Source organism: Salmo trutta, chromosome 5 (assembly GCF_901001165.1).
Source record: "Salmo trutta chromosome 5, fSalTru1.1, whole genome shotgun sequence".
NCBI lineage: Eukaryota > Metazoa > Chordata > Actinopteri > Salmoniformes > Salmonidae > Salmo > Salmo trutta.
Genome location: NC_042961.1, coordinates 61,505,871 through 61,529,985, shown reverse-complemented (window position 1 = coordinate 61,529,985; position 24,115 = coordinate 61,505,871). Strand labels below are relative to the sequence as shown.

The 24,115-nt window shown below is 44.2% G+C and overlaps 2 protein-coding genes across 2 annotated transcripts in view; one reads left to right on the top strand and one right to left on the bottom strand.

The window, feature by feature from the left end:
- LOC115194712 (transmembrane protein 179B) overlaps positions 1 to 12,686 on the top strand; it is a 36,785-nt gene extending 24,099 nt beyond the window's left edge. The window contains exon 6 of the transcript XR_003878461.1: positions 12,639 to 12,686. The gene's annotated coding sequence lies outside the window, so the exon portion shown is untranslated. The remainder of the gene's footprint in view (positions 1 to 12,638) is intronic.
- Positions 12,687 to 17,299: 4,613 nt separating this feature from the next.
- LOC115195003 (transmembrane protein 151B-like) overlaps positions 17,300 to 24,115 on the bottom strand; it is a 52,060-nt gene continuing 45,244 nt past the window's right edge. Inside the window, exons 5-7 of the mRNA XM_029754904.1 lie at positions 23,865 to 24,004; positions 22,875 to 23,657; positions 17,300 to 17,306 (exon numbers count right to left, since the gene is read on the bottom strand). Of these exons, the coding sequence (XP_029610764.1) occupies positions 17,300 to 17,306; positions 22,875 to 23,657; positions 23,865 to 24,004 (930 nt within the window). The remainder of the gene's footprint in view (positions 17,307 to 22,874; positions 23,658 to 23,864; positions 24,005 to 24,115) is intronic.

The window sequence follows — 24,115 nt, the reverse complement described above, 5'->3', positions numbered from 1 at the left end:
TGTGCTAGACATTTTCTAGACATTTTCTAGATAAAACGACAAGTAGCGTATTGTCCTGTTTAACAGGTGCCTGTTTTTTTCCTTTGACAATATAACAGCTGATTCAAACGGGGCAAATATGATTTATAGCAAATATGAATTACATTTTAGCAGACGCTCTTATCCAGAGCGACTTACAGTAGTGAATGCATACATTTCATACATTTTTTTATTCTTTTTTCCCCCGTACTGGTCCCCCATGGGAATCGAACCCACAACCCTGGCGTTACAAACAACATGCTCTACCAACTGAGCCACAAGGGAATTATTCTGTAAAGTACTCAGGTATGATACTCTCGTGCTTCCTCAGCAGATAGAGGCTATCGAGGAGGGGAGGACAATCTTCTGTTCTCCTACTAACAAGTTGACACTCCTCGACCACTCGACTACCCATCGAAGAAGAAGTCACACTGACTGACACATTGACTTCAATAGAGATCATGTCCAAATAGACCAGAATAGTATAGCAACATCAGAGAGAGAGAGAGAGAACTAGAAAGAGAGAGGGAGGAGAGATTATGGGAGAGACGGGGGGGGGGGGGGTAGAGAGACACGGACAGAGAGAGAGACAGAGAGAAAGTACAGACTAGGGTCTCCCAGCCACATTATAATTCACACGGGAGCAAATGACCTGAGGGCCCAGAAGGAAAGGGTGGACACAGCACTCAAGGGAGTGATTGAAAAAGCTTCTTCCACTTTCCCCAACGTACAAGTGGTTATCTCCACCCTGCTACCACGAAAATACTTCCACCCTGCCACCATACAGCGGGTGAATGCAAACATTTCCCGGGACTGTGCCTCAAAACCTAATGTATATCTGGCCCACCACTCCAAGGCAGCAATACAAACTTTTGCCAGGACCCTGAGGGACATCACCCTCAACCGTAGCCCTAGCAACAGAGCAACGGACACCCCACACAGACCAACAAGACACCCTCCCAGACCTGAAGGACTCCTCCCGAAGGACCTGCACCGAGAGGACCTACACCCAGACCACAGCATCACCAGCCACACCCCAACCAGCTGAGACCACCCCAAACAAACCCTGGCCACACCCTATATAGGCCCCCCCCATATCAGACCTACGTCCCTTCTGCCCCCCCATGCCCCCCGCCCCAGTGGCAAGGACCTCAACATGACAGCAGGACATATGCCCAGGCCGTGAGTAAAGCAACAGGCCCAACCCCCACTATTACACCTCCCCAAGCCCCATCCTGAAACTATTACACCCACCCAAGCCCCATCCTGAAACAGTCCCAACCCCCACTATTACACCCCCCAAGCCCCATCCTGAAACAGTCCCAACCCCCACTATTACACCCACCCAAGCCCCATCCTGAAACAGTCCCAACCCCCACTATTACACCTCCCCCAAGCCCCATCCTGAAACAGTCCCAACCCCCACTATTACACCCCCCCCCCCCCCAAGCCCCATCCTGCAACCTAAGAGGTCTGTATCAGATGCTCAACATGCTCTGCTCACACCTACTGTGATGGTCCGGGCCTAAACCACACAAAAACAACACTAGACACTATGGAACACAAAGCTTTTACTATCTCATCCTCGAATATACAAGGTCTGAGGTCATCTGCCTTTGGCCTAAAGAGCAGGAACCCAGACTTCATCAAAGAAATTGGAAATACAGACATTGTCATCCTACAAGAAACATGGTATAGAGGAGACTGACCCACTGGTTGCCCTCTAGGTTACAGAGAGCTGGTAGTCCCATCCACCAAACTACCAGGTGGTATAGAGGAGACGGACCCACTGGTTGTCCTCTAGGTTACAGAGAGCTGGTAGTCCCGTCCACCACACTACCAGGTGGTATAGAGGAGATGGACCCACTGGTTGCCCTCTAGGTTACAGAGAGCTGGTAGTCCCATCCACCACACTACCAGGTGGTATAGAGGAGACGGACCCACTGGTTGTCCTCTAGGTTACAGAGAGCTGGTAGTCCCATCCACCACACTACCAGGTGGCTGGTATAGAGGAGATGGACCCACTGGTTGTTCTCTAGGTTACAGAGAGCTGGTAGTCCCATCCACCAAACTACCAGGTGTGAAACAGGGAAGAGACTCAGGGGGTTTGCTAATTTGGTATAGAGCAGACCTAACTCACTCTATTAAATTAGTCAAAACAGGAACATTTTACATTTGTCTAGAAATGAATAAGGAAATGATCTCAGCAGAGATAAATGTCCTCCTGTGTGCTTCCTATATCCCCCCAATAGAATCCCCATACTTTAATGAAGACAGCTTCTCCATCCTATAGGGGGAAATCAATCATTTCCAGGCCCAGGGACATGTACTAGTCTGTGGTGACCTAAACGCCAGAACTGGACAAGAACCTGACACTCTCAGTACACAGGGGGACAAACACCTACCTGGAGGTGACAGCATTCCCTCCCCCATATGCTCCCCTAGACACAACTACGACAACATAACCAACAAAAACGGGTCTGTACATAGTCAATGATAGGCTTCGAGGAGACTCCTATAGTAGGTACACCTATAGCTCATCTGTTGGTACTGTAGACTACTTTATCACTGACCTCAACCCAGAGTCTCTTAGGGCTGTCAGTGGACACTATCAGATCACAGCAAATCCACAGTCTACTTGAACAGAGCTTTGTTTAATTATGAGGCATCAAAGCCAAAGGAACTGAATAACATTAAGAAATGTTATAGATGGAATGAATGTAGTGTGGAAATCTACCAAAAAACCTACAAGGCAACAACAAATTCAATCCCTTTTAGACAATTTCCTGGACAAAACGTTCCACTGTAATAGTGAAGGTGTAAACTTAGCAGTAGAAAATCTTAACAGTATAGTTGACCTCTCAGCTTCCCTATCAAATCTAAAAAATTTCAATCAGAAAAACTAAGAAAATGAACAACAATGACAAATGGTTTGGTGAAGAACACAAAAATCTAAGAAAGAAATTGACAAACCTGTCAAACCAAAAACATAGAGACCCAGAAAACCTGAGTCTACGCCTTCACTATGATGATTCACTAAATAAATACAGAAATTAACTGCACTACTATCATTAACAGCAGACAAGTTAATTTCCTCAGTGAAAAAAATGTACTGAGCAAATGTCAAATTGGCTTTTTACCTAAATTACTGTCGACAGACCACGTATTCACCCTGCACAACCTAAATGACAAACAAACCAAAGCAAAGGCAAAGTCTAATCGTGCTTTGTTGATTTAAAAAAAAGCCTTCGACTCAATTTGGCATGAGGGTCTGCTATTGAAATTGATGGAAAGTGGTGTTGGGGGAAAAACATAGGACATTATAAAATCCATGTACACAAACAACATTTGTGCGGTTAAAATTGGCAAAAAACACATTTCTTCCCACTGAGCCGGGGGGTGAGACAGGGATGCAGCTTAAGCCCCACCCTCTTCAACATATACAGTGCCTTGACTTTTTCCACATTATTTTTACATTACAGCCTTATTTTAAAATGGGTTCAAATTAATATTTTTCCTCATCAATCTACACACAATAATACCCCATAACGACAAAGTGAATACATGTTTTTAGAAATGTTTGAAAATGGATTAACAATGAAAAAACTGGATTCAGACCCTTTGGTACGAACACCAAATTGAGACTCTGCATGCAGAATTCTACAAAAAATATCCTCAGTGTACAACGTAAAACCCCAAATAATGCATGCAGAGCAGAATTAGGTCGATACCTGATAATTATCAAAATCCGGAAAAGAGCCGTTAAATTCTACAACCACCTAAAAGGAAGCGATTCTCAAACCTTCCATAACAAAGCCATCACCTACAGAGAGATGAACCTGGAGAAGAGTCCCCTAAGCAAGCTGGTCCTGGGGCTCTGTTCACAAACACAAACAGATCCCACAGTTGACTTGGCTTCATATGCTATTAATAAAAATAATATCAATAATATCCTGGCTGGTGTTCAATTCTGCTCTCCATCAGATCCTGTGAAGAATAACCTTGTTGTGGTAGCTTGTGTCAACAGAACAGCCAGCTCAGAAATTACATATCTATTTAGCAGGTTAGGAACACAATCAGACCCAACCAAATCATGAGATAACAAAAAGATAATTACTTGACACATTGGAAAGAATTTACAAAAAAACTGCACAAACTAGAATGCTATTTGGCCCTAAACAGAGAGTACATAGTGGCAGAATACCTGACCACTGTGACTGACCCAAAATGAAGGAAAGCTTTGACTATGTACAGACAGTGAGCATAGCCTTGCTATTGAGAAAGGCTGCTGTAGGCAGACCTGGCTCTCAAGAGAAGACAGGCTACGTGCACACTGCCCACAAAATGAGGTGGAAACTGAGCTGCACTTCCTAAGCTCCTGCCAAATGTATGACCATATTAGAGACACATATTTCCCTCAGATTACACAGATCCACAAAGAATTCGAAAACAAACCCAATTTTGATAAACTCACATATCTACTGGGCGAAATACCACAGTGTGCCATCACAGCAGCAAGATTTGTTCCCTGTTGCACAAGAAAAGGTCAACCAGTGAAGAACAAACACCATTGTAAATACAACCCATATTTATGTTTATTTATTTTCCCTTTTGTTCTTTAACTATTTACACATCGTTACAACACTGTATATAGACATAATATGACATCTGACATTTCTTTATTATTTTGTAATGTTTGTGTAATGTTTACTGTTAATTTTGTATTGTTTATTTCACTTTTGTTTATGCTCTATTTCACTTGCTTTGGCAATGTTAACATATGTTTCCCATGCCAATAAAGCCCTTAAATTGAAATTGAATTGAGAGAGAGACAGAGAGAGACAAAGAGAGCGACAAAGAGAGACAGAGAGACAGAGAGAGAAACAGAGCGACAGAGAGAGAGAAAGAAAGAGACTGTTCCCAAATTAATATAGTTGGTTCAGAGTTATTTTTGATATTTGAAACTGCATGTCCTGATCGCGTCTGGTGTGGATGAATCAACATGCGTGCTTGGTGTAGTCAGCATGTAAACCCTAACCTAACTTCCGGCATTAACATCGAATTTTCTACATGCATTCGGGAAGTAGCTGTAATATCATAGAGAACCACAGGGGGGCGCTAATACCTCACCATGATGTTCCTGTCTGTCCTCTGGAGCTGTAATATCATAGAGAACCACAGGGGGCGCTAATACCTCACCATGATGTTCCTGTCTGTCCTCTGGAGCTGTAATATCATAGAGAACCACAGGGGGGCGCTAATACCTCACCATGTTGTTCCTGTCTGTCCTCTGGAGCTGTAATATCATAGAGAACCACAGGGGGCGCTAATACCTCACCATGATGTTCCTGTCTGTCCTCTGGAGCTGTAATATCATAGAGAACCACAGGGGGGCGCTAATACCTCACCATGATGTTCCTGTCTGTCCTCTGGAGCTGTAATATCATAGACAACCACAGGGGGGCGCTAATACCTCACCATGTTGTTCCTGTCTGTCCTCTGGAGCTGTAATATCATAGAGAACCACAGGGGGGGCGCTAATACCTCACCATGATGTTCCTGTCTGTCCTCTGGAGCTGTAATATCATAGAGAACCACAGGGGGGCGCTAATACCTCACCATGTTGTTCCTGTCTGTCCTCTGGAGCTGTAATATCATAGAGAACCACAGGGGGGCGCTAATACCTCACCATGATGTTCCTGTCTGTCCTCTGGAGCTGTAATATCATAGAGAACCACAGGGGGGCGCTAATACCTCACCATGATGTTCCTGTCTGTCCTCTGGAGCTGTAATATCATAGAGAACCACAGGGGGCGCTAATACCTCACCATGTTGTTCCTGTCTGTCCTCTGGAGCTGTAATATCATAGAGAACCACAGGGGGGCGCTAATACCTCACCATGTTGTTCCTGTCTGTCCTCTGGAGCTGTAATATCATAGAGAACCACAGGGGGGGCGCTAATACCTCACCATGATGTTCCTGTCTGTCCTCTGGAGCTGTAATATCATAGAGAACCACAGGGGGCGCTAATACCTCACCATGATGTTCCTGTCTGTCCTCTGGAGCTGTAATATCATAGAGAACCACAGGGGGGCGCTAATACCTCACCATGATGTTCCTGTCTGTCCTCTGGAGCTGTAATATCATAGAGAACCACAGGGGGGCGCTAATACCTCACCATGATGTTCCTGTCTGTCCTCTGGAGCTGTAATATCATAGAGAACCACAGGGGGCGCTAATACCTCACCATGTTGTTGCTGTCTGTCCTTTGTAGCTGTAATATCCAATGATAAAGTATATACAGTGCATTCGGAAAGTATTCAGACGCCTTTGACTTTTTCCACATTTTGTTACGTTTCAGCCTTAATCTAAAATGGATTAAATCGTTTTTTCCCCCTCATCAATCTATACACCATATCCCATAATGACAAAGCAAAAACATTTTTTTTTACATTTTTGCTAATGTATAAAAAAATGTATAAATAAATCACATTTACATACACAGTGGCAAGAAAAGGTATGTGAATCCTTTGTAATTACCAGGATTTCTGCATAAATTGGTCATCAAATTTGATCTGATCTTCATCTAAATCACAACAATAGACAAACACAGTGTGCTTTAACTAATAACAGACAAATTATTGTAATTTTCTTGTCTATGTTGAATACATCACTTAAACATTCACAGTGTAGGTTGGGAAAAGTATGTGAACCCTGAGTCTAATGACTTCTCCAAAAGCTAATTGGAATCAGGAGTGAGCTAACCTGGAGTCCAAACAATGAGACGAGAATGGAGATGTTGGTTAGAGCTGCCTTGCCCTATAAAAAACACTCACAAAATTTGAGTTTGCTATTCACAAGAAGCATTGCCTGATGTGAACCATGCCTTGAACAAAATAGATCTCAGAAGACCTAAGATTAAGAGTTGTTGATTTGCATAAAGCTGGAAAGGGTAACAAAAGTATCTCTAAAAGCCGTTTATTTTTATTTTTTTTATTTCACCTTTATTTAACCAGGTAGGCAAGTTGAGAACAAGTTCTCATTTACAATTGCGACCTGGCCAAGATAAAGCAAAGCAGTTCGACACATACAACAACACAGAGTTACACATGGAGTAAAACAAACATACAGTAAATAATACAGTTGAAAAATAAGTCTATATACAATGTGAGCAAATGAGGTGAGATAAGGGAGGTAAAGGCAAAAAAGGCCATGGTGGCAAAGTAAATACAATATAGCAAGTAAAACACTGGAAGGGTAGATTTGTAGTGGAAGAAAGTGCAAAGTAGAAATATAAATAATGGGGTGCAAAGGAGCAAAATAAATAAATAAATACAGCAGGGGAAGAGGTAGTTGTTTGGGCTAAATTATAGATGGGCTATGTACAGGTGCAGTGATCTGGGAGCTGCTCTGACAGCTGGTGCTTAAAGCTATTGAGGGAGATGAGTATTTCCAGTTTCAGAGATTTTTGTAGTTCGTTCCAGTCATTGGCAGCAGAGAACTGGAAGGAGAGACGGCCAAAGGAGGAATTGGCTTTGGGGGTGACCACAGAGATATACCTGCTGGAGCGCGTGCTACAGGTGGGTGCTGCTATGGTGACCAGTGAGCTGAGATAAGGGGGGACTTTACCTAGCAGGGTCTTGTAGATGACCTGGAGCCAGTGGGTTTGGCGACGAGTATGAAACGAGGGCCAGCCAACGAGAGTGTACAGGTCACAGTGATGGGTAGTATATGGGGCTTTGGTGACAAAACGGATAGCACTGTGATAGACTGCATCCAGTTTATTGAGTAGGGTGTTGGAGGCTATTTTGTAAATGACATCGCCGAAGTCGAGGATCGGTAGGATGGTCAGTTTTACGAGGGTATGTTTGGCAGCATGAGTGAAGGATGCTTTGTTGCGAAATAGGAAGCCAATTCTAGATTTAACTTTGGATTGGAGATGTTTGATGTGAGTCTGGAAGGAGAGTGTACAGTCTAACCAGACACCTAGGTATTTGTAGTTGTCCACATATTCTAAGTCAGAACCGTCCAGAGTAGTGATGCTGGACGGGCGGGCAGGTGCAGGCAGCGATCGGTTGAAGAGCATGCATTTAGTTTTACTTGTATTTAAGAGCAGTTGGAGGCCACAGAAGGAGAGTTGTATGGCATTGAAGCTCGTCTGGAGGGTTGTTAATTAACACAGTGTCCAAAGAAGGGCCAGAAGTATACAGAATGGTGCCGTCTGCGTAGAGGTGGATCAGAGACTCACCAGCAGCAAGAGCGACATCATTGATGTATACAGAGAAAAGAGTTGGCCCAAGAATTGAAACCTGTGGCACCCCCATAGAGACCGCCTTGTTGTTCATCAGTCCACGATAAGACAAATTGTAAATGGAGAAAGTTCAGCGCTGTTGCTACTCTCTCTAGGAGTGGGCGTCCTGCAAAGATGACTGCAAGAGCACAGCGCAGAATGCTCAATGAGGTTAAGAAGAATCCTAGAGTGTCAGCTAAAGACTTACAGAAATCTGTGGAACATGCTAACATCGCTGTTGACGAGTCTACGACACGTAAAACACTAAGCAAGAATGGTGTTCATGGGAGGACATCACGGAAGAAGCCACTGCTGTCCAAAAAAGACATTGCTGCACGTCTGAAGTTTGCAAAAGTGCCCCTGGATGTTCCACAGCGCTACTGGCAAAATATTCTGTGGACAGATGAAACTACAGTTGAGTTGTTTGGAAGGAACACACAACACTATGTGTGGAGAGAAAAAGGTATAGCACACCAACATCAAAACCTCATCCCTACTGTAAAGTCTGGTGGAGGGAGCATCATGGTTTGGGGCTGCTTTGCTGCCTCAGGGCCTGCACAGCTTGCTATCATCGATGGAAAAATGAATTCCCAAGTTTATCAAGACATTTTGCAGGAGAATGTTAGACAATCTGTCCGCCAATTGAAGCTCAACAGAAGTTGAGTGATGCAACAGGACAACGACCCAAAACACAGAAGTAAATCAACAACAGAATGGCTTCAACAGAAGAAAATACGCCTTCTGGAGTGACCCAGTCAGAGTCCTAACCTCAACCTGATTGAGATGATGTGGCATGACCTCAAGAGAGCAGTTCACACCGGACATCCCAAGAATATTGCTGAACTGAAACAGTTTTGTAAAGAGGAATGGTCTAAAATTCCTCCTGACCGTTGTGCAGGTCTGATCCGCAACTACAGAAAACGTTTGGTTAAGGTTATTGCTGCCAAAGGAGGGTCAACCAGTTATAAAATCCTCTTAAGGATCCGCCCCTTTTTTTCAATTTTCGCCTAAAATGACATACCCAAATCTATCTGCCTGTAGCTCAGGCCCTGAAGCAAGGATATGCATATTCTTGGTACCATTTGAAAGGAAACACTTTGAAGTTTGTGGAAATGTGAAAGGAATGTAGGAGAATATAACACAATAGATCTGAAAAAAGATCATACAAAAGAAAAAAACAACCGTTCTTTTGTATTTTTTTTGTACAATCTTTGGAATGCAAGAGAAAGGACATAATGTATTATTCCAGCCCAGTTGCAATTTAGATTTTGGCCACTAGATGGCAGCAGTGTATGTGGAAAGTTTTAGACTGGTCCAATGAACCATTGCATTTCTGTTCAAAATGTTGTATCAAGACTGCCCAAATGTGCCTAATTTGTTAATAACTTTTCATGTTAAAAATTGTGCACTCTCCTCAAACAATAGCATGGTATACTTTCACTGTAATAGCTACTGTAAATTGGACAGTGCATTTAGATTAACAAGAATTTAAGCTTTCTGCCAATATCAGATATGTCTATGTCATGGGAAATGTTCTTGTTACTTACAACCTCATACTAATCGCATTAGCCTACGTTAGCTCAACCGTCCCGTGGACGGGACACCGATCCTGAAGTAGTTTTAAATCCAAGGGTTCACATACTTTTCCCACCCTGCACTGTCAATGTTTACACAGTGTGTTCAATAAAGACATTAACATGTATAATTGTTTCGGTGTTATTAGTTTAAGCAGACTGTGTTTGTCTATTGTTGTGACCTAGATGAAGATCAGATCATATTGTATGACCAATTTATGCAGAAATCCAGGTATTTCCAATGGGTTCACATACTTTTTCTTGCCACTGTTAGTTTTCAGACCCTTTACTCAGTACTTTGTTGAAGCACCTTTTGCAACAATTACAGACTTGAGTCTTCTTGGGTATGACGCTACAAGCTTGGCACACCTGTATTCAGGGAGTTTCTCCCATTCTTCTCTGAAGATCCTCTCAAGCTCTGTCAGGTTGAATGGGGACTGGGAGACTAGTCAGGATCGAGGAAAAGATCAACCGAGCAAAGTACAGAGAGATCCTTGATGGAATCCTGCTTCAGAGTGCTCTTTCCCTCGATCCTGACTAGTCTCCCAGTCCCTGCCGCAGAGAAACATTCCCACAGCATCCATGCTTCTCCAGATGTGACACTTGGCATTCAGGCCATAGAGTTTAATCTTGGTTTCATCAGACCAGAGAATCTTGTTTCTCATGGTCTGAGTGTCTTTAGGTGCCTTTTGGCAAACTCCAAGTGGGCTGTCATGTGCCTTTTACTGAGGTGTGGCTTCCATCTGGCCATTCTACCATAAAGGCCTGATTGGTGGAGTGCTGCAGAGATGGTTGTCCTTCTGGAAGGTTCTCCCTTCTTCACAGAGAAACTCTGGAGCTCTGTCAGAGTGACCATCGGGTTCTTGGTCACCTCCCTGACCAAGGCCCTTCTCTTCTGATTGCTCAGTTTGGCCGGGCGGCCAGCTCTAGGAAGAGTCTTGGTGGTTCCAAACTTCTTCCATTTAAGAATGATGGGGGCCAGTGTGTTCTTGGGGACCTTCAATGCTGCAGATATGTTTTTGTACCCATCCCCAGATCTGTGCCTCGACACAATCCTGTCTCGGAGCTCTACAGACAATTCTTTCGACCTCATGGCTTGGTTTTTGCTCTGACATGCACTGTCAACTGTGGGACCTTATATAGACAGGTGTGTGCCTTTCCAAATCTTGTCCAATCTACTGATTTTACCACAGGTGGACTCCAATGAAGTTGTAGAAACATCTCAAAGATGATCAAAGGAAACAGGATGCACCTGAGCTCAATTTCGAGTCTCATAGCAAATGGTCCTTTTTTCTCAATTTCCACCTGACTGACGTGTCCAAAGTAAACTGCCTGTTGCTCAGGCCCTGAAGCCAGGATATGCATATAATTGGTACCAGAAAGAAAACACTTTGAAGTTTGTAGAAATGTTAAAATAATGTAGGAGAATATAACACAATATATATGGTAGGAGAAAACCCAAAGAAAAATCAACCAGATTTTTTTTTGAGAGCCCATGCTCTTACAATGGAAATTATAGGGAAATAATGAATTCTAGCTCCCAGGATGCAATTCCTATGGCTTCCACAGGGTGTCAGCAGTCTATGTTCAAGGGTTCAGGCTTGTAACTTCCAAAACAAGTAAGAAATATGAGTTTTAGTACAGGGACACACTCTTGGAAATTCGTGTTTGGGCGAGCGATGAAGACAAGACGCACCTGCTTATATTGGTTTCCTATTTTACATACTTTTTCCCGTATGAAATATTATAGTTTGATTACATTTTAGGGTATCTGAGGAGTCAATATAAATATATTTGGACTTGTTTTAACAAAGTTTAGCGGTAGATTTTCAGATTCCTTTCTCTGCATGTTGAACGAGTGGATTACTCAAATCGATGGCGCCAACTAAACAGACTTTTTGGGATATAAAGAAGGATTTTATCTAACAAAATGACACTATATTTTATAGCTGGGACCCTTTGGATGACAAATCAGAGGAAGATTTTCAAAAAGTAAGTGAATATTTAATCGCTATTTGTGAATTTATGAAACCTGTGCCGGTGAAAAAGTATTTTGATGTGGGGATCCGTCCTCAAACAATCGCATGGCATGCTTTCGCTGTAATGGCTACTGTAAATCGGACAGTGCAGTTAGATTAACAAGAATTTAAGCTTTCAACCGATATAAGACACTTGTATGTACCTAAATGTTTAATATCCATCATTTTAATGATTATTTACTTCAATTGCACGCCCTACAATTTCACCCTAAGAAGATTTATGTAAATAAGGTATGTCTGTTTTTTTATTTTGAATAAATTGGCAAAATTAAAAAAAACATTTTTTTCACTTTGTCATTGTAGTTGATTTAATTTAAGAGATTTTAGAATGAGGCTGTAACGTAACAAAATGTGGAAAAGGGGAAGGGGTCTGAATACTTTCCGAATGGCTGTAGATTAAAAATATCGTACAATATGTTGAATTTCTACATCGGAAAAACAGCAGGTCTTCAGCTAACGTTTACTATCAGAAAACAAACTGGGCAGCAGCACCTGTTGGCAAATGAATCTATAGTACAATCTATCTACAGTCCATTCTAAGCCCTATCCTGTCCTGCGTATATAGAGAGGAGAGAGAGAGGGAGGAAGGAGAGGTAGAGCAAAGAAAATAAAACATTATGGACCAAGGGCTAAAAATAACAACATTTATAGAAACACTAGAAATACTTAAATACATTTTGATCATTGAGCCACAAAAAAATAACAAAGTTGTAGCACACACACACACACACACACACACACACACACACACACACACACACACACACACACACACACACACACACACACACACACACACACACACACACACACACACACACACACACACACACACACGCACGCACGTGAGCAGGATCTGTGAATCATCACAAGGTAAAGCCATTATATCCTGGTATATCAAGCAGGTTGACTTTTTATTATTGGTAACATTCACCATCAGTACCATCACAGGTATTATAGCATATTCATTCAATTACATTTATTATCAGAAATATATAGAAGACCTTTCTTTTAGATTGCGTGAATATAAAGCTGTGTTGATAGAGGTGGCCAGTAAAGTAAACACTGTATTACAATGTTAGCTTATCCATTCATTTATCCCAACTGAGTAGCTGGTCCGCACACACAAGATTTGGTTCTGGGTTCAGAGATTAGTGGAAACCAACAGGGACATAAAATAATCTGTGATTTTAAAATACAGATGATAATCCAGACTGTATGTCTGTCCCCTGTAGACCATAATGGTACTGACCAGTAGTAATATTATCTATCTGTCCCCATGTAGACCATAATGGTACTGACCAGTAGTAATATTATCTATCTGTCCCCATGTAGACCATAATGGTACTGACCAGTAGTAATATTATCTATATGTCCCCTGTAGACCATAATGGTACTGACCAGTAGTAATATTATCTATCTGTCCCCCTGTAGACCATAATGGTACTGACCAGTAGTAATATTATCTATCTGTCCCCCTGTAGACCATAATGGTACTGACCAGTAGTAATATTATCTATCTGTCCCCCTGTAGACCATAATGGTACTGACCAGTAGTATATTATCTATCTGTCCCCCTGTAGACCATAATGGTACTGACCAGTAGTAATATTATCTATCTGTCCCCCTGTAGACCATAATGGTACTGACCAGTAGTAATATTATCTATCTGTCCCCCTGTAGACCATAATGGTACTGACCAGTAGTAATAATATCTATCTGTCCCCCTGTAGACCATAATGGTACTGACCAGTAGTAATATTATCTATCTGTCCCCCTGTAGACCATAATGGTACTGACCAGTAGTAATATTATCTATCTGTCCCCTGTAGACCATAATGGTACTGACCAGTAGTAATATTATCTATCTGTCCCCCTGTAGACCATAATGGTACTGACCAGTAGTAATATTATCTATCTGTCCCCCTGTAGACCATAATGGTACTGACCAGTAGTAATATTATCTGTCCCCCTGTAGACCATAATGGTACTGACCAGTAGTAATATTATCTATCTGTCCCCCTGTAGACCATAATGGTACTGACCAGTAGTAATATTATCTATCTGTCCCCCTGTAGACCATAATGGTACTGACCAGTAGTAATATTATCTATCCCCCTGTAGACCATAATGGTACTGACCAGTAGTAATATTATCTATCTGTCCCCTGTAGACCATAATGGTACTGACCAGTAGTAATAATATCTATCTGTCCCCCTGTAGACCATAATGGTACTGACCAGTAGTTATATTATCTATCTGTCCCCCTGTAGACCATAATGGTACTGACCAGTAGTAATATTATCTGTCCCCTGTAGACCATAATGGTACTGACCAGTAGTAATATTATCTATCTGTCCCCCTGTAGACCATAATGGTACTGACCAGTAGTAATATTATCTATCTGTCCCCCTGTAGACCATAATGGTACTGACCAGTAGTAATATTATCTGTCCCCCTGTAGACCATAATGGTACTGACCAGTAGTAATATTATCTATCTGTCCCCCTGTAGACCATAATGGTACTGACCAGTAGTAATACTATCTATCTGTCCCCCTGTAGACCATAATGGTACTGACCAGTAGTAATAATATCTATCTGTCCCCCTGTAGACCATAATGGTACTGACCAGTAGTAATATTATCTATCTGTCCCCCTGTAGACCATAATGGTACTGACCAGTAGTAATATTATCTATCTGTCCCCCTGTAGACCATAATGGTACTGACCAGTAGTAATAATATCTATCTGTCCCCCTGTAGACCATAATGGTACTGACCAGTAGTAATATTATCTGTCCCCCTGTAGACCATAATGGTACTGACCAGTAGTAATATTATCTATCTGTCCCCATGTAGACCATAATGGTACTGACCAGTAGTAATATTATCTATCCCCCTGTAGACCATAATGGTACTGACCAGTAGTAATATTATCTATCTGTCCCCCTGTAGACCATAATGGTACTGACCAGTAGTAATATTATCTATCTGTCCCCCTGTAGACCATAATGGTACTGACCAGTAGTAATATTATCTGTCCCCCTGTAGACCATAATGGTACTGACCAGTAGTAATATTATCTGTCCCCCTGTAGACCATAATGGTACTGACCAGTAGTAATATTATCTATCCCCCTGTAGACCATAATGGTACTGACCAGTAGTAATATTATCTGTCCCCCTGTAGACCATAATGGTACTGACCAGTAGTAATATTATCTGTCCCCCTGTAGACCATAATGGTACTGACCAGTAGTAATATTATCTATCTGTCCCCCTGTAGACCATAATGGTACTGACCAGTAGTAATATTATCTATCTGTCCCCCTGTAGACCATAATGGTACTGACCAGTAGTAATATTATCTATCTGTCCCCCTGTAGACCATAATGGTACTGACCAGTAGTAATATTATCTATCCCCCTGTAGACCATAATGGTACTGACCAGTAGTAATATTATCTATCCCCCTGTAGACCATAATGGTACTGACCAGTAGTAATATTATCTGTCCCCCTGTAGACCATAATGGTACTGACCAGTAGTAATATTATCTATCTGTCCCCCTGTAGACCATAATGGTACTGACCAGTAGTAATAACAACAGTACAATCATTAATAGTATCTTATATAAAGCAGAGCAGAATAATATCAGGTTGAAATATCAGGAGGAATAGTTTTTGTTTTGGAGCTTTTTGGTGCCTGTAAAAAAAAAAAAAGAAGAAGCTTAAATCTTAATCCAAGTTGACCAAACGCTTTAGTCTTTAACTCTGTAAATGGCCCCTCTTTCTCCCCTCAGAACTGACACATGTGTAGACAATAAGTAATGTGGACAGCACTGGACTGTTACAGTGACTGGAGTGTGTTGGTGTTATAACATGTCATAGACATGTCATAGACCTTACAAAGGCTAGGTCTTAAATTATACTGTATTCCCTATGTAGTCCACTACTTTTGGCTCTAAATGAGGATTTATATATTTTTAAATTGAACCTTTACAGGAATACAGATGTGTAGGATCTTAATTTGAGCCAGTTTGCTACAGCAGGAACATAATCCTGCAGCAATAGGAAATGTGAATTATTATGTGGATTATAATAGCATTTTTGTAGGGGTTGATATTTTTCTGTAAGGGAAAAGTCAGAAAAAAGTATTCAGAAGCCTTTTTAAACCTCAAATCAACTACAAGATTAACATTTCTGGCATTGCAGGACAGTTCTCCTGCAATAGGATGATCAAATTAAGATCCTACACCTGTAGAGAATAGGGTTTGTTTTGAGATTTGCTTTATCATAGTAATAATATAATGATCATTATCAGCCTGTCAACATTCGTGCTGCAACACAAAGACATTCCAACAGCTTAGCGATGACTTTACAGCGACAAAATGTAACCGACGTCTACAAGAACGTTGCTCTGTAGTTGGCTGTTTTACGCAAATGGCGACCAGTGTGCTTGATCAAGTTGTGATCTTGTGGGAATGTGTGTGTGTGTTCTCTTGGCACTCTACTCGCTCAGAAAGAGACAGAAGCAGTGTGAATATAACAGCACGAAATGTAACCAAATCAGGTGAAGGCTCAGTCAGGAAGTGAGGTGAAGGCTCAGTCAGGAAGTGAGGTGAAGGCTCAGTCAGGAAGTGAGGTGAAGGCTCAGTCAGGAAGTGAGGTGAAGGCTCAGTCAGGAAGTGAGGTGAAGGCTCAGTCAGGAAGTGAGGTGAAGGCTCAGTCAGGAAGTGAGGTGAAGGCTCAGTCAGGAAGTGGGGTGAAGGCTCAGTCAGGAAGTGAGGTGAAGGCTCAGTCAGGAAGTGAGGTGAAGGCTCAGTCAGGAAGTGAGGTGAAGGCTCAGTCAGGAAGTGAGGTGAAGGCTCAGTCAGGAAGTGAGGTGAAGGCTCAGTCAGGAAGTGAGGTGAAGGCTCAGTCAGGAAGTGAGGTGAAGGCTCAGTCAGGAAGTGGGGTGAAGGCTCAGTGTGTGTGTGTGTGTGTGTGTGTGTGTGTGTGTGTGTGTGTGTGTGTGTGTGTGTGTGTGTGTGAGAGAGAGAGCTAGGGCCACACAATCAAAACTAGGTCATCTGTTTGTGGTCTAGATTCATTCTGGAAGGTTCTTTTCATTTAGTAGAATAAAATACTACCATCTCTCTCTCTCTCTCTCTCTCTCTCTCTCTCTCTCTCTCTCTCTCTCTCTCTCGGCTGGATGTCCTTGGTCAGCTGCCAAACCTATGTTTTTCAGTATGCAGTAGGTTCTTGGAGAGAGAGAGAGAGATCCATAACGAGGGGGCCGTCCGTGAAAGCCAACCCAGGGGCTTGAATCGCAGCCTGTGCCCCTGGAACGACCTCTGACCTCCATAGAACCACGAGAGTATCCAGTAATCCATATAGATTATGGCCTGGGGGGAGGTTGGAGAGAGGGGGGGGAGACGCTGCTTTAAACTCAAGGCCCAGTCCATCACCTCAAACGTTGGCTAGATGCAGACAGCGTTGAAAGGCAGAAGTGACAGAAAAAGAGAAATACCAAAAAAATATATATATTATTTTTGTTCAAAGGCAGTCGGGTTGAGATCGGAGAGGTCATCTACAAACGGTACCCTATTACCTACGTAGTACACTACTTCCATACACTAGGAGGTACAGTGTACATAGGGCTGTCCCATAAACGCAGTGCACTACATAGGGAATAGGATGGGATGTGAGAGCAGTGGAGGCTGGTGAAGGGAGGAGCAGTGGAGGCTGGTGAGGGGGAGGAGCAGTGGAGGCTGGTGAGGGGAGGAGCAGTGGAGGCTGGTGAGAGGGAGGAGCAGTGGAGGCTGGTGAGAGGGAGGAGCAGTGGAGGCTGGTGAGAGGGAGGAGCAGTGGAGGCTGGTGAGAGGGAGGAGCAGTGGAGGCTGCTGAGGGGAGGAGCTGTGGAGGCTGCTGAGGGGAGGAGGTGTGGAGACTGCTGAGGGGAGGAGATGTGGAGGCTGCTGAGGGGAGGAGGTGTGGAGGCTGGTGAGGGGAGGAGCAGTGGAGGCTGGTGAGGGGAGGAGGTGTGGAGGCTGGTGAGGGGAAGAGCAGTGGAGGCTGGTGAGGGGAAGACGGATCATAATAAAGGCCGGAACGAAGCAAATGGAATGGCACCAAACACCGGGAAAACAATGTCTTTGATGCCATTCCACTGTTTCCACTCATCTCTCCAATTAAGGTGCCAGCAACCTCCTGTGGTAAGGATGCTATAGGAGGTCAGAGAGGAGGATCAGACATCCTCCATTTTGTTTTGCTGTGCTGGGTCATTGGCTGATTTAAGAAGACTGGGTCCAGTGTGATGGACGATAGCCTGTAGAGGTGACTGTGAAGCCAAACACACAGGGAGTTTCTGTCCACGGTTTATAGAAGAACTGGTTCATGATAACACTCAGACGTGTGGATTCTCAGTGTCTATGTTTATTCATATAGCATGCTGACCTGCCTCAGTGTTCAATTCAGTTGAAACTACAACAATAGAATGTTCCCTCTACTCCTCTTTGAGTTGAAGGAGAATGGAACTCTCCTTCTCTCTCTGTCCTTCAGTTGAAGGAGAATGGAACTCTCCTTCTCTCTCTGTCCTTCAGTTGAAGGAGAATGGAACTCTCCTTCTCTCTCTGTCCTTCAGTTGAAGGAGAATGGAACTCTCCTTCTCTCTCTGTCCTTCAGTTGAAGGAGAATGGAACTCTCCTTCTCTCTGTCCTTCAGTTGAAGGAGAATGGAACTCTCCTTCTCTCTCTGTCCTTCAGTTGAAGGAGAATGGAACTCTCCTTCTCTCTCTGTCCTTCAGTTGAAGGAGAATGGAACTCTCCTTCTCTCTCTGTTCCATGGAAGACAAAATAAAAGAAGTGAAGATTCTCTGTTTTGTCTCCAGCATCCTGTCTTTTTTTGCCCTCCTCTCCTCTGACTGAAGAGAGCAGATCCTAAATGGTGGCATCAGATGTCTGTGCTCGGCTGTCTCTCTGTCCGTCTCTCCTCTTCCCTTATTCCTACGCAAACGTTCTTCTAGGCTTTGTCCCAAAAGGCACCCTGTTCCCTTTATAGCCTCTTCGCTCCGGGAGACCTGTAACCTGTACACACTGATCTCCCCGTACCCCGAAAACATATTTACCAGCCCTCTAGTTGACCTAAATAATGTGTGAAAATAAACATTTATATCCAACTTTTCCTGAGTTGACCGAATTCACACCATATCTCCTTATAAGGTGGTGTGCTGCCATCTGGGATCACGCGGTAATCTATATTGAACAAAAATATCAAAGCAACATGCGAAAATTTCAACGATTTCACTGAGTTACAGTTCATATAAGGAAATCAGTCAATTAAATCAAATTCATTAGACCCTAATCTATGGATTTCACATGACTGGGAATACAGATATACATCTGTTGGTCAGATACCTTAAACAAAAAGTAGGGGCGTGGATCAGAAAACCAGTCAGTATCTGGTGTGACCACCACTTGCATCATGCAGCGCTGCACATCTCCTTCACATAGAGTTGATCAGGATGTTGATTGTGGCCTGTGGAATGTTGTCCCACTCCTCTTCAATGGCTGTGAGAAGTTTCTGGATATTGGTGGGAACTGTAACACGCTGTCGTACAAGTCGATCCAGAGCATCCCAAACATGCTCAATGGGTGACATGTCTGGTGAGTATACAGGCCATGGAAGAACTGGGACATTTTCAGCTTCCAGGAATTGTGTTCAGATCCTAGCGACATGGGGCTGTGTATTATCATGCTGAAACATGAGGTGATGGTGGCGGATGAATGGCCCGACAATGGGCCTCATGATCTGGTCATGGTATCTCTGTGCATTCAAATTGCCATAGATAAAATCCAATTGTGTTCGTTGTCCGTTGCTTATGCCTGCCTCATACCATAACCCCACCGCCACCATTGGGCACTCTGGTCACAATGTTGACATCAGTAAACCGCTCGCCCACACGACGCCGTGCACCATCTACCCGGTACAGTAGAAACCGAGATTCATCCGTGAACAGCACACTTCTCCAGCGTGACAGTGACCATCCAAGGTGAGCATTTGCCTTCTGAAGTCGGTTACGACGCCAAACTGCAGTCAGGTCAAGACCCTGGTGAGGATGACGAGCACGCAGATGAGATTCCCTGAGAGTTTGTGCAGAAATTCTTTGGTTGTACAAACCCACAGTTTTATCAGCTGTCCGGGTGGCTCAGACGATCCCGCAGGTGAAGAAGCCGGATGTGGAGGTTCTGGGTTGGCATGGTTACACGTGGTCTGCGGTTGTGAGGCCGGTTGAAAGTACTGCCAAATTCTCTAAAACGACGTTGGAGGCGGCTTATGGTAGAAAAATAAACATTAAATTCCCTGGAAACAGCTCTGGTGGACATTCCTGCAGTCAGCATGCCAATTGCACGCTCCCTCAAAATTTGAGACATCTGTGGCATTGTGTTGTGTGACAAAATGGCACATTTTAGTGTGGCCTTTTATTGTCCCCAGCACAAGGTCCACCTGTGTAATGATTATGCTGTTTAATCAGCTTCTTGATATGCCACACCTGTCAGGTGGATGGATTATCTTGGCAAAGGAGAAATGTTCACTAACAGGGATGTAAACAAATTTGTGCACAACATTTGAGAGAAATCATCTTTTATACGTATGGAACATTTCTGGGATCTTTTATTTCAGCTCATGAAACATGAGACCAACACTTTACATGTTGCATTTATATTTTTGTTCAGTGTAGCGTTGGAAATGATTACATGTAAATGTTTATTTTGACCATAGCTCACACATTGTATAGCCCAAAACGACTGGTAAGGCATCCCGGATTCTAGATTTGCCAGTGACGGGAAAAGTTTATTGGAAATATGTCAACCAGAGATCTGTTTAAATGTGTTTTTCGGGGTACGGGATGTCGCCATCAGCGACGAGAGATCTATGTACAGTATAGGTTTCCCGGAGAGAAGAGGCTATATATAGTACACTGCTTTTGAGCAGAGCACTAAATAGGGAATAGGGTGCATCCATCGTTCAATAGAGCCTCCTACAGTATCCTACAGCATCCTACAGCCTCCTACAGTATCCTACAGCATCCTACAGTATCCTACAGCCCCCCACAGCCTCCTACAGTATCCTACAGCATCCTACAGTATCCTACAGTATCCTACAGTATCCTACAGTATCCTACAGTATCCTACAGCCCCCCACAGCCTCCTACAGCCTCCTACAGTATCCTACAGCATCCTACAGCCTCCTACAGTATCCTACAGCATCCTACAGCATCCTACAGTATCCTACAGCCCCCCACAGCCTCCTACAGCCTCCTACAGTATCCTACAGCATCCTACAGCCCTCTACAGCCTCCTACAGAATCCTACAGCATTCTACAGCCCCCTACAGCACCCTACAGCCTCCTACAGCATCCTACAGTATCCTACAGTATCCTACAGCCCCCTACAGTATCCTACAGCCTCCTACAGTATCCTACAGTATCCTACAGCATCCTACAGTATCCTACAGTATCCTACAGCCTCCCACAGCCTCCTACAGTATCCTACAGCCCCCTACAGCCTCCTACAGTATCCTACAGTATCCTACAGCATCCTACAGCCCCCTACAGCCTCCTACAGCCTCCTACAGTATCCTACAGCATCCTACAGTCCCCTACAGCACCCTACAGCCTCCTACAGCATCCTACAGTATCCTACAGCCCCCTACAGTATCCTACAGCCCCCTACAGTATCCTACAGCCTCCTACAGTATCCTACAGCATCCTACAGTATCCTACAGTATCCTACAGCCTCCCACAGCCTCCTACAGCATCCTACAGACCCCTACAGCCTCCTACAGTATCCTACAGCATCCTACAGTATCCTACAGCCTCCTACAGCCCCCTACAGTCTCCTACAGTATCCTACAGTATCCTACCGTATCCTACAGCCTCCCACAGCCTCCTACAGTATCCTACAGCATCCTACAGCCTCCTACAGTATCCTACAGCCTCCCACAGCCTCCTACAGTATCCTACAGTATCCTACAGTATCCTAGCATAGATATCTGGAAAACAAACATTCCAATGTGCAGTCTACTACCTTCCGTTTAAGACTACTCTCTCACTCCAAGCCTCTCTCTCTCCATCCCTTTCTTTCTGCCTCCCTCTCCTCCTCTTCCTACATCTCTCTCTCTCTCTCTCTCTCACTCCAAGCCTCTCTCTCTCCATCCCTTTCTTTCTCCCTCCCTCTCCTCCTCTTCCTACATCTCTCTCTCTCTACCCCCCTGTCTCTGTCTTTCTCTCTCTCTCACTCTGCCTCGCCTCTCTCTCTCTGTCTTTCTCTCTCTCTCACTCTGCCTCGTCTTTCTCTCTCACTCACTCTGCCTCGCCTCTCTCTCTGTCGTTCTCTCTCTCTCTCTCACTCACTCTGCCTCGCCTCTCTCTCTGTCTTTCTCTTTCTCTCTCTCTCTCTCTCACTCCAAGTTGATTTACATCCCCCTCTTTCTTGTCCTGTACTACAATATCCCCTCCTTTCCACTGCCTCTCAGACTATGGCAACCATTATTTTTTCATTTCATCTTTTTATTCCTTTATTTTCTGTTAGTTTACTATTGTGTCCATCACGTCATCTCCACCGTGGCAGCTCTCCTCTCCGTGTACGATCAACACCGGGAAGAAAAATGCATCGTGGTAAGACGGAGGCCTGTCCCTCACCCCCTCATCCACCTCTCCTCCTCCCTCCTGCTCTTCTTCCTCATCCCTCTCTCCCGCCTCTTCCTCCTCCTCTTCCTCCTCCCTCTCTCCTTCCAGCACTCCTCTACTTTCCTCGTCGTCCTGACCCTGCCAGGACCCTAACCCCAGAAACCCTCCACCTCCGTCTTCCCCCCGTCCTCCTCCCAGTCCTCCCCCCATACTACGAGAGTGAAATAGACTTGCTGGTCTCGGCCGTGTCCCTAGAGAAAACCCACTACGACTCAACACTAACCTGCCACCTCCCCCTCCCCCACCCTGACCCCCACCCCCTACGCCATTCGCCCTCATCCCAGCCACAGTGCCGTTCAGCAGGGCTTGATTCCCCGTCGGGGCCCTTAGCCTGGAGGGCAGGCTGGAGCTTGACGTGGTACTCCGGCACCGGGGACAGCTCTGGAGGAGGTAAGCCGTGGAGAAAGCCACTGGGCGGGTCATGCTGGCTGGGAAGCCCCCCTGGATGGAGCCTGGAGCTCCGGGTGTAGAGGAGGTGGTGGTAGTTCCTCCTGTTCCACTAACTCCTCCGTTACTCTCTCTCTCCAAGTCCATGAGAAGAGCTTCAGAATATGAAGGAACCATTTGTTGATTACAGCGAATGTGCCACTCCAGCTCCGTCATATCCACCGTGTTCACCCGCGATATCGCTCTGTAGCTCGACCCGCCGTTGACACTCCTCTCTCCCCCCGTCGTTCCTCCGTTCTCCGCCGTCACTCCGTCCTCACGGATCGTCTCCTCTCCGAAGAGTTTCTCCACGTGGTAGTGTACATGGGCCGTGCAGTACTCCGACACGACCCGGATGGGCCAGGAGAAGAGGAATGCTGAGGCTAGCCAGAAGACCCGGTGTCGGGAATACCACGGTTGCTGGGTCGGGTCTGGAAACGCCAGAATATGCTCCTTGAAATCCACGTTCTTTAGATGCATCCCTTCCCGTGCTTCCATGTAATCGTCCAGACCCTCGTTGTCTCCGAAGAAGCGTGCTCGCTGGGTGAGGTATGCAGCCTCTGCACGGGCACTGGCAAAACTGAAACAGAGAAACAATTGATTCATTGATAGATTAATTCACTGATAAAACATTTTTATAGCGTTTTTACAGTAGCTCAAAGCAGGCTAAGGTGAGAAACTCACAAAAATATATATTTTTTGAATTTTCAACAATACTTTTTTAACTGAACATCTAGAATTCTAAATGTGTGTGTATTTGTGTGTATTTGTGTGTATTTGTGGTAACCTGAAACACTTGGTGAAGCGTAGCCTGACAGCCGGATGCTCTTGAAGTCCCTGGAGCTCCTTGGAGACGTCTTTAACACCGTGGCGACCGTAGTCAAACTCAGAGCTGGAGGCGTGGGTGTTAACCCTCTCATGGTACACCTGTGAGGGAGGGGAAGGATTTTTTAAAAATGGTTTATTGTTTCATAGTAATGCTGTCGCGTTTTCATACAGAGTAACTATAAGGACATTTCTTTTTACAAATAAGGAATG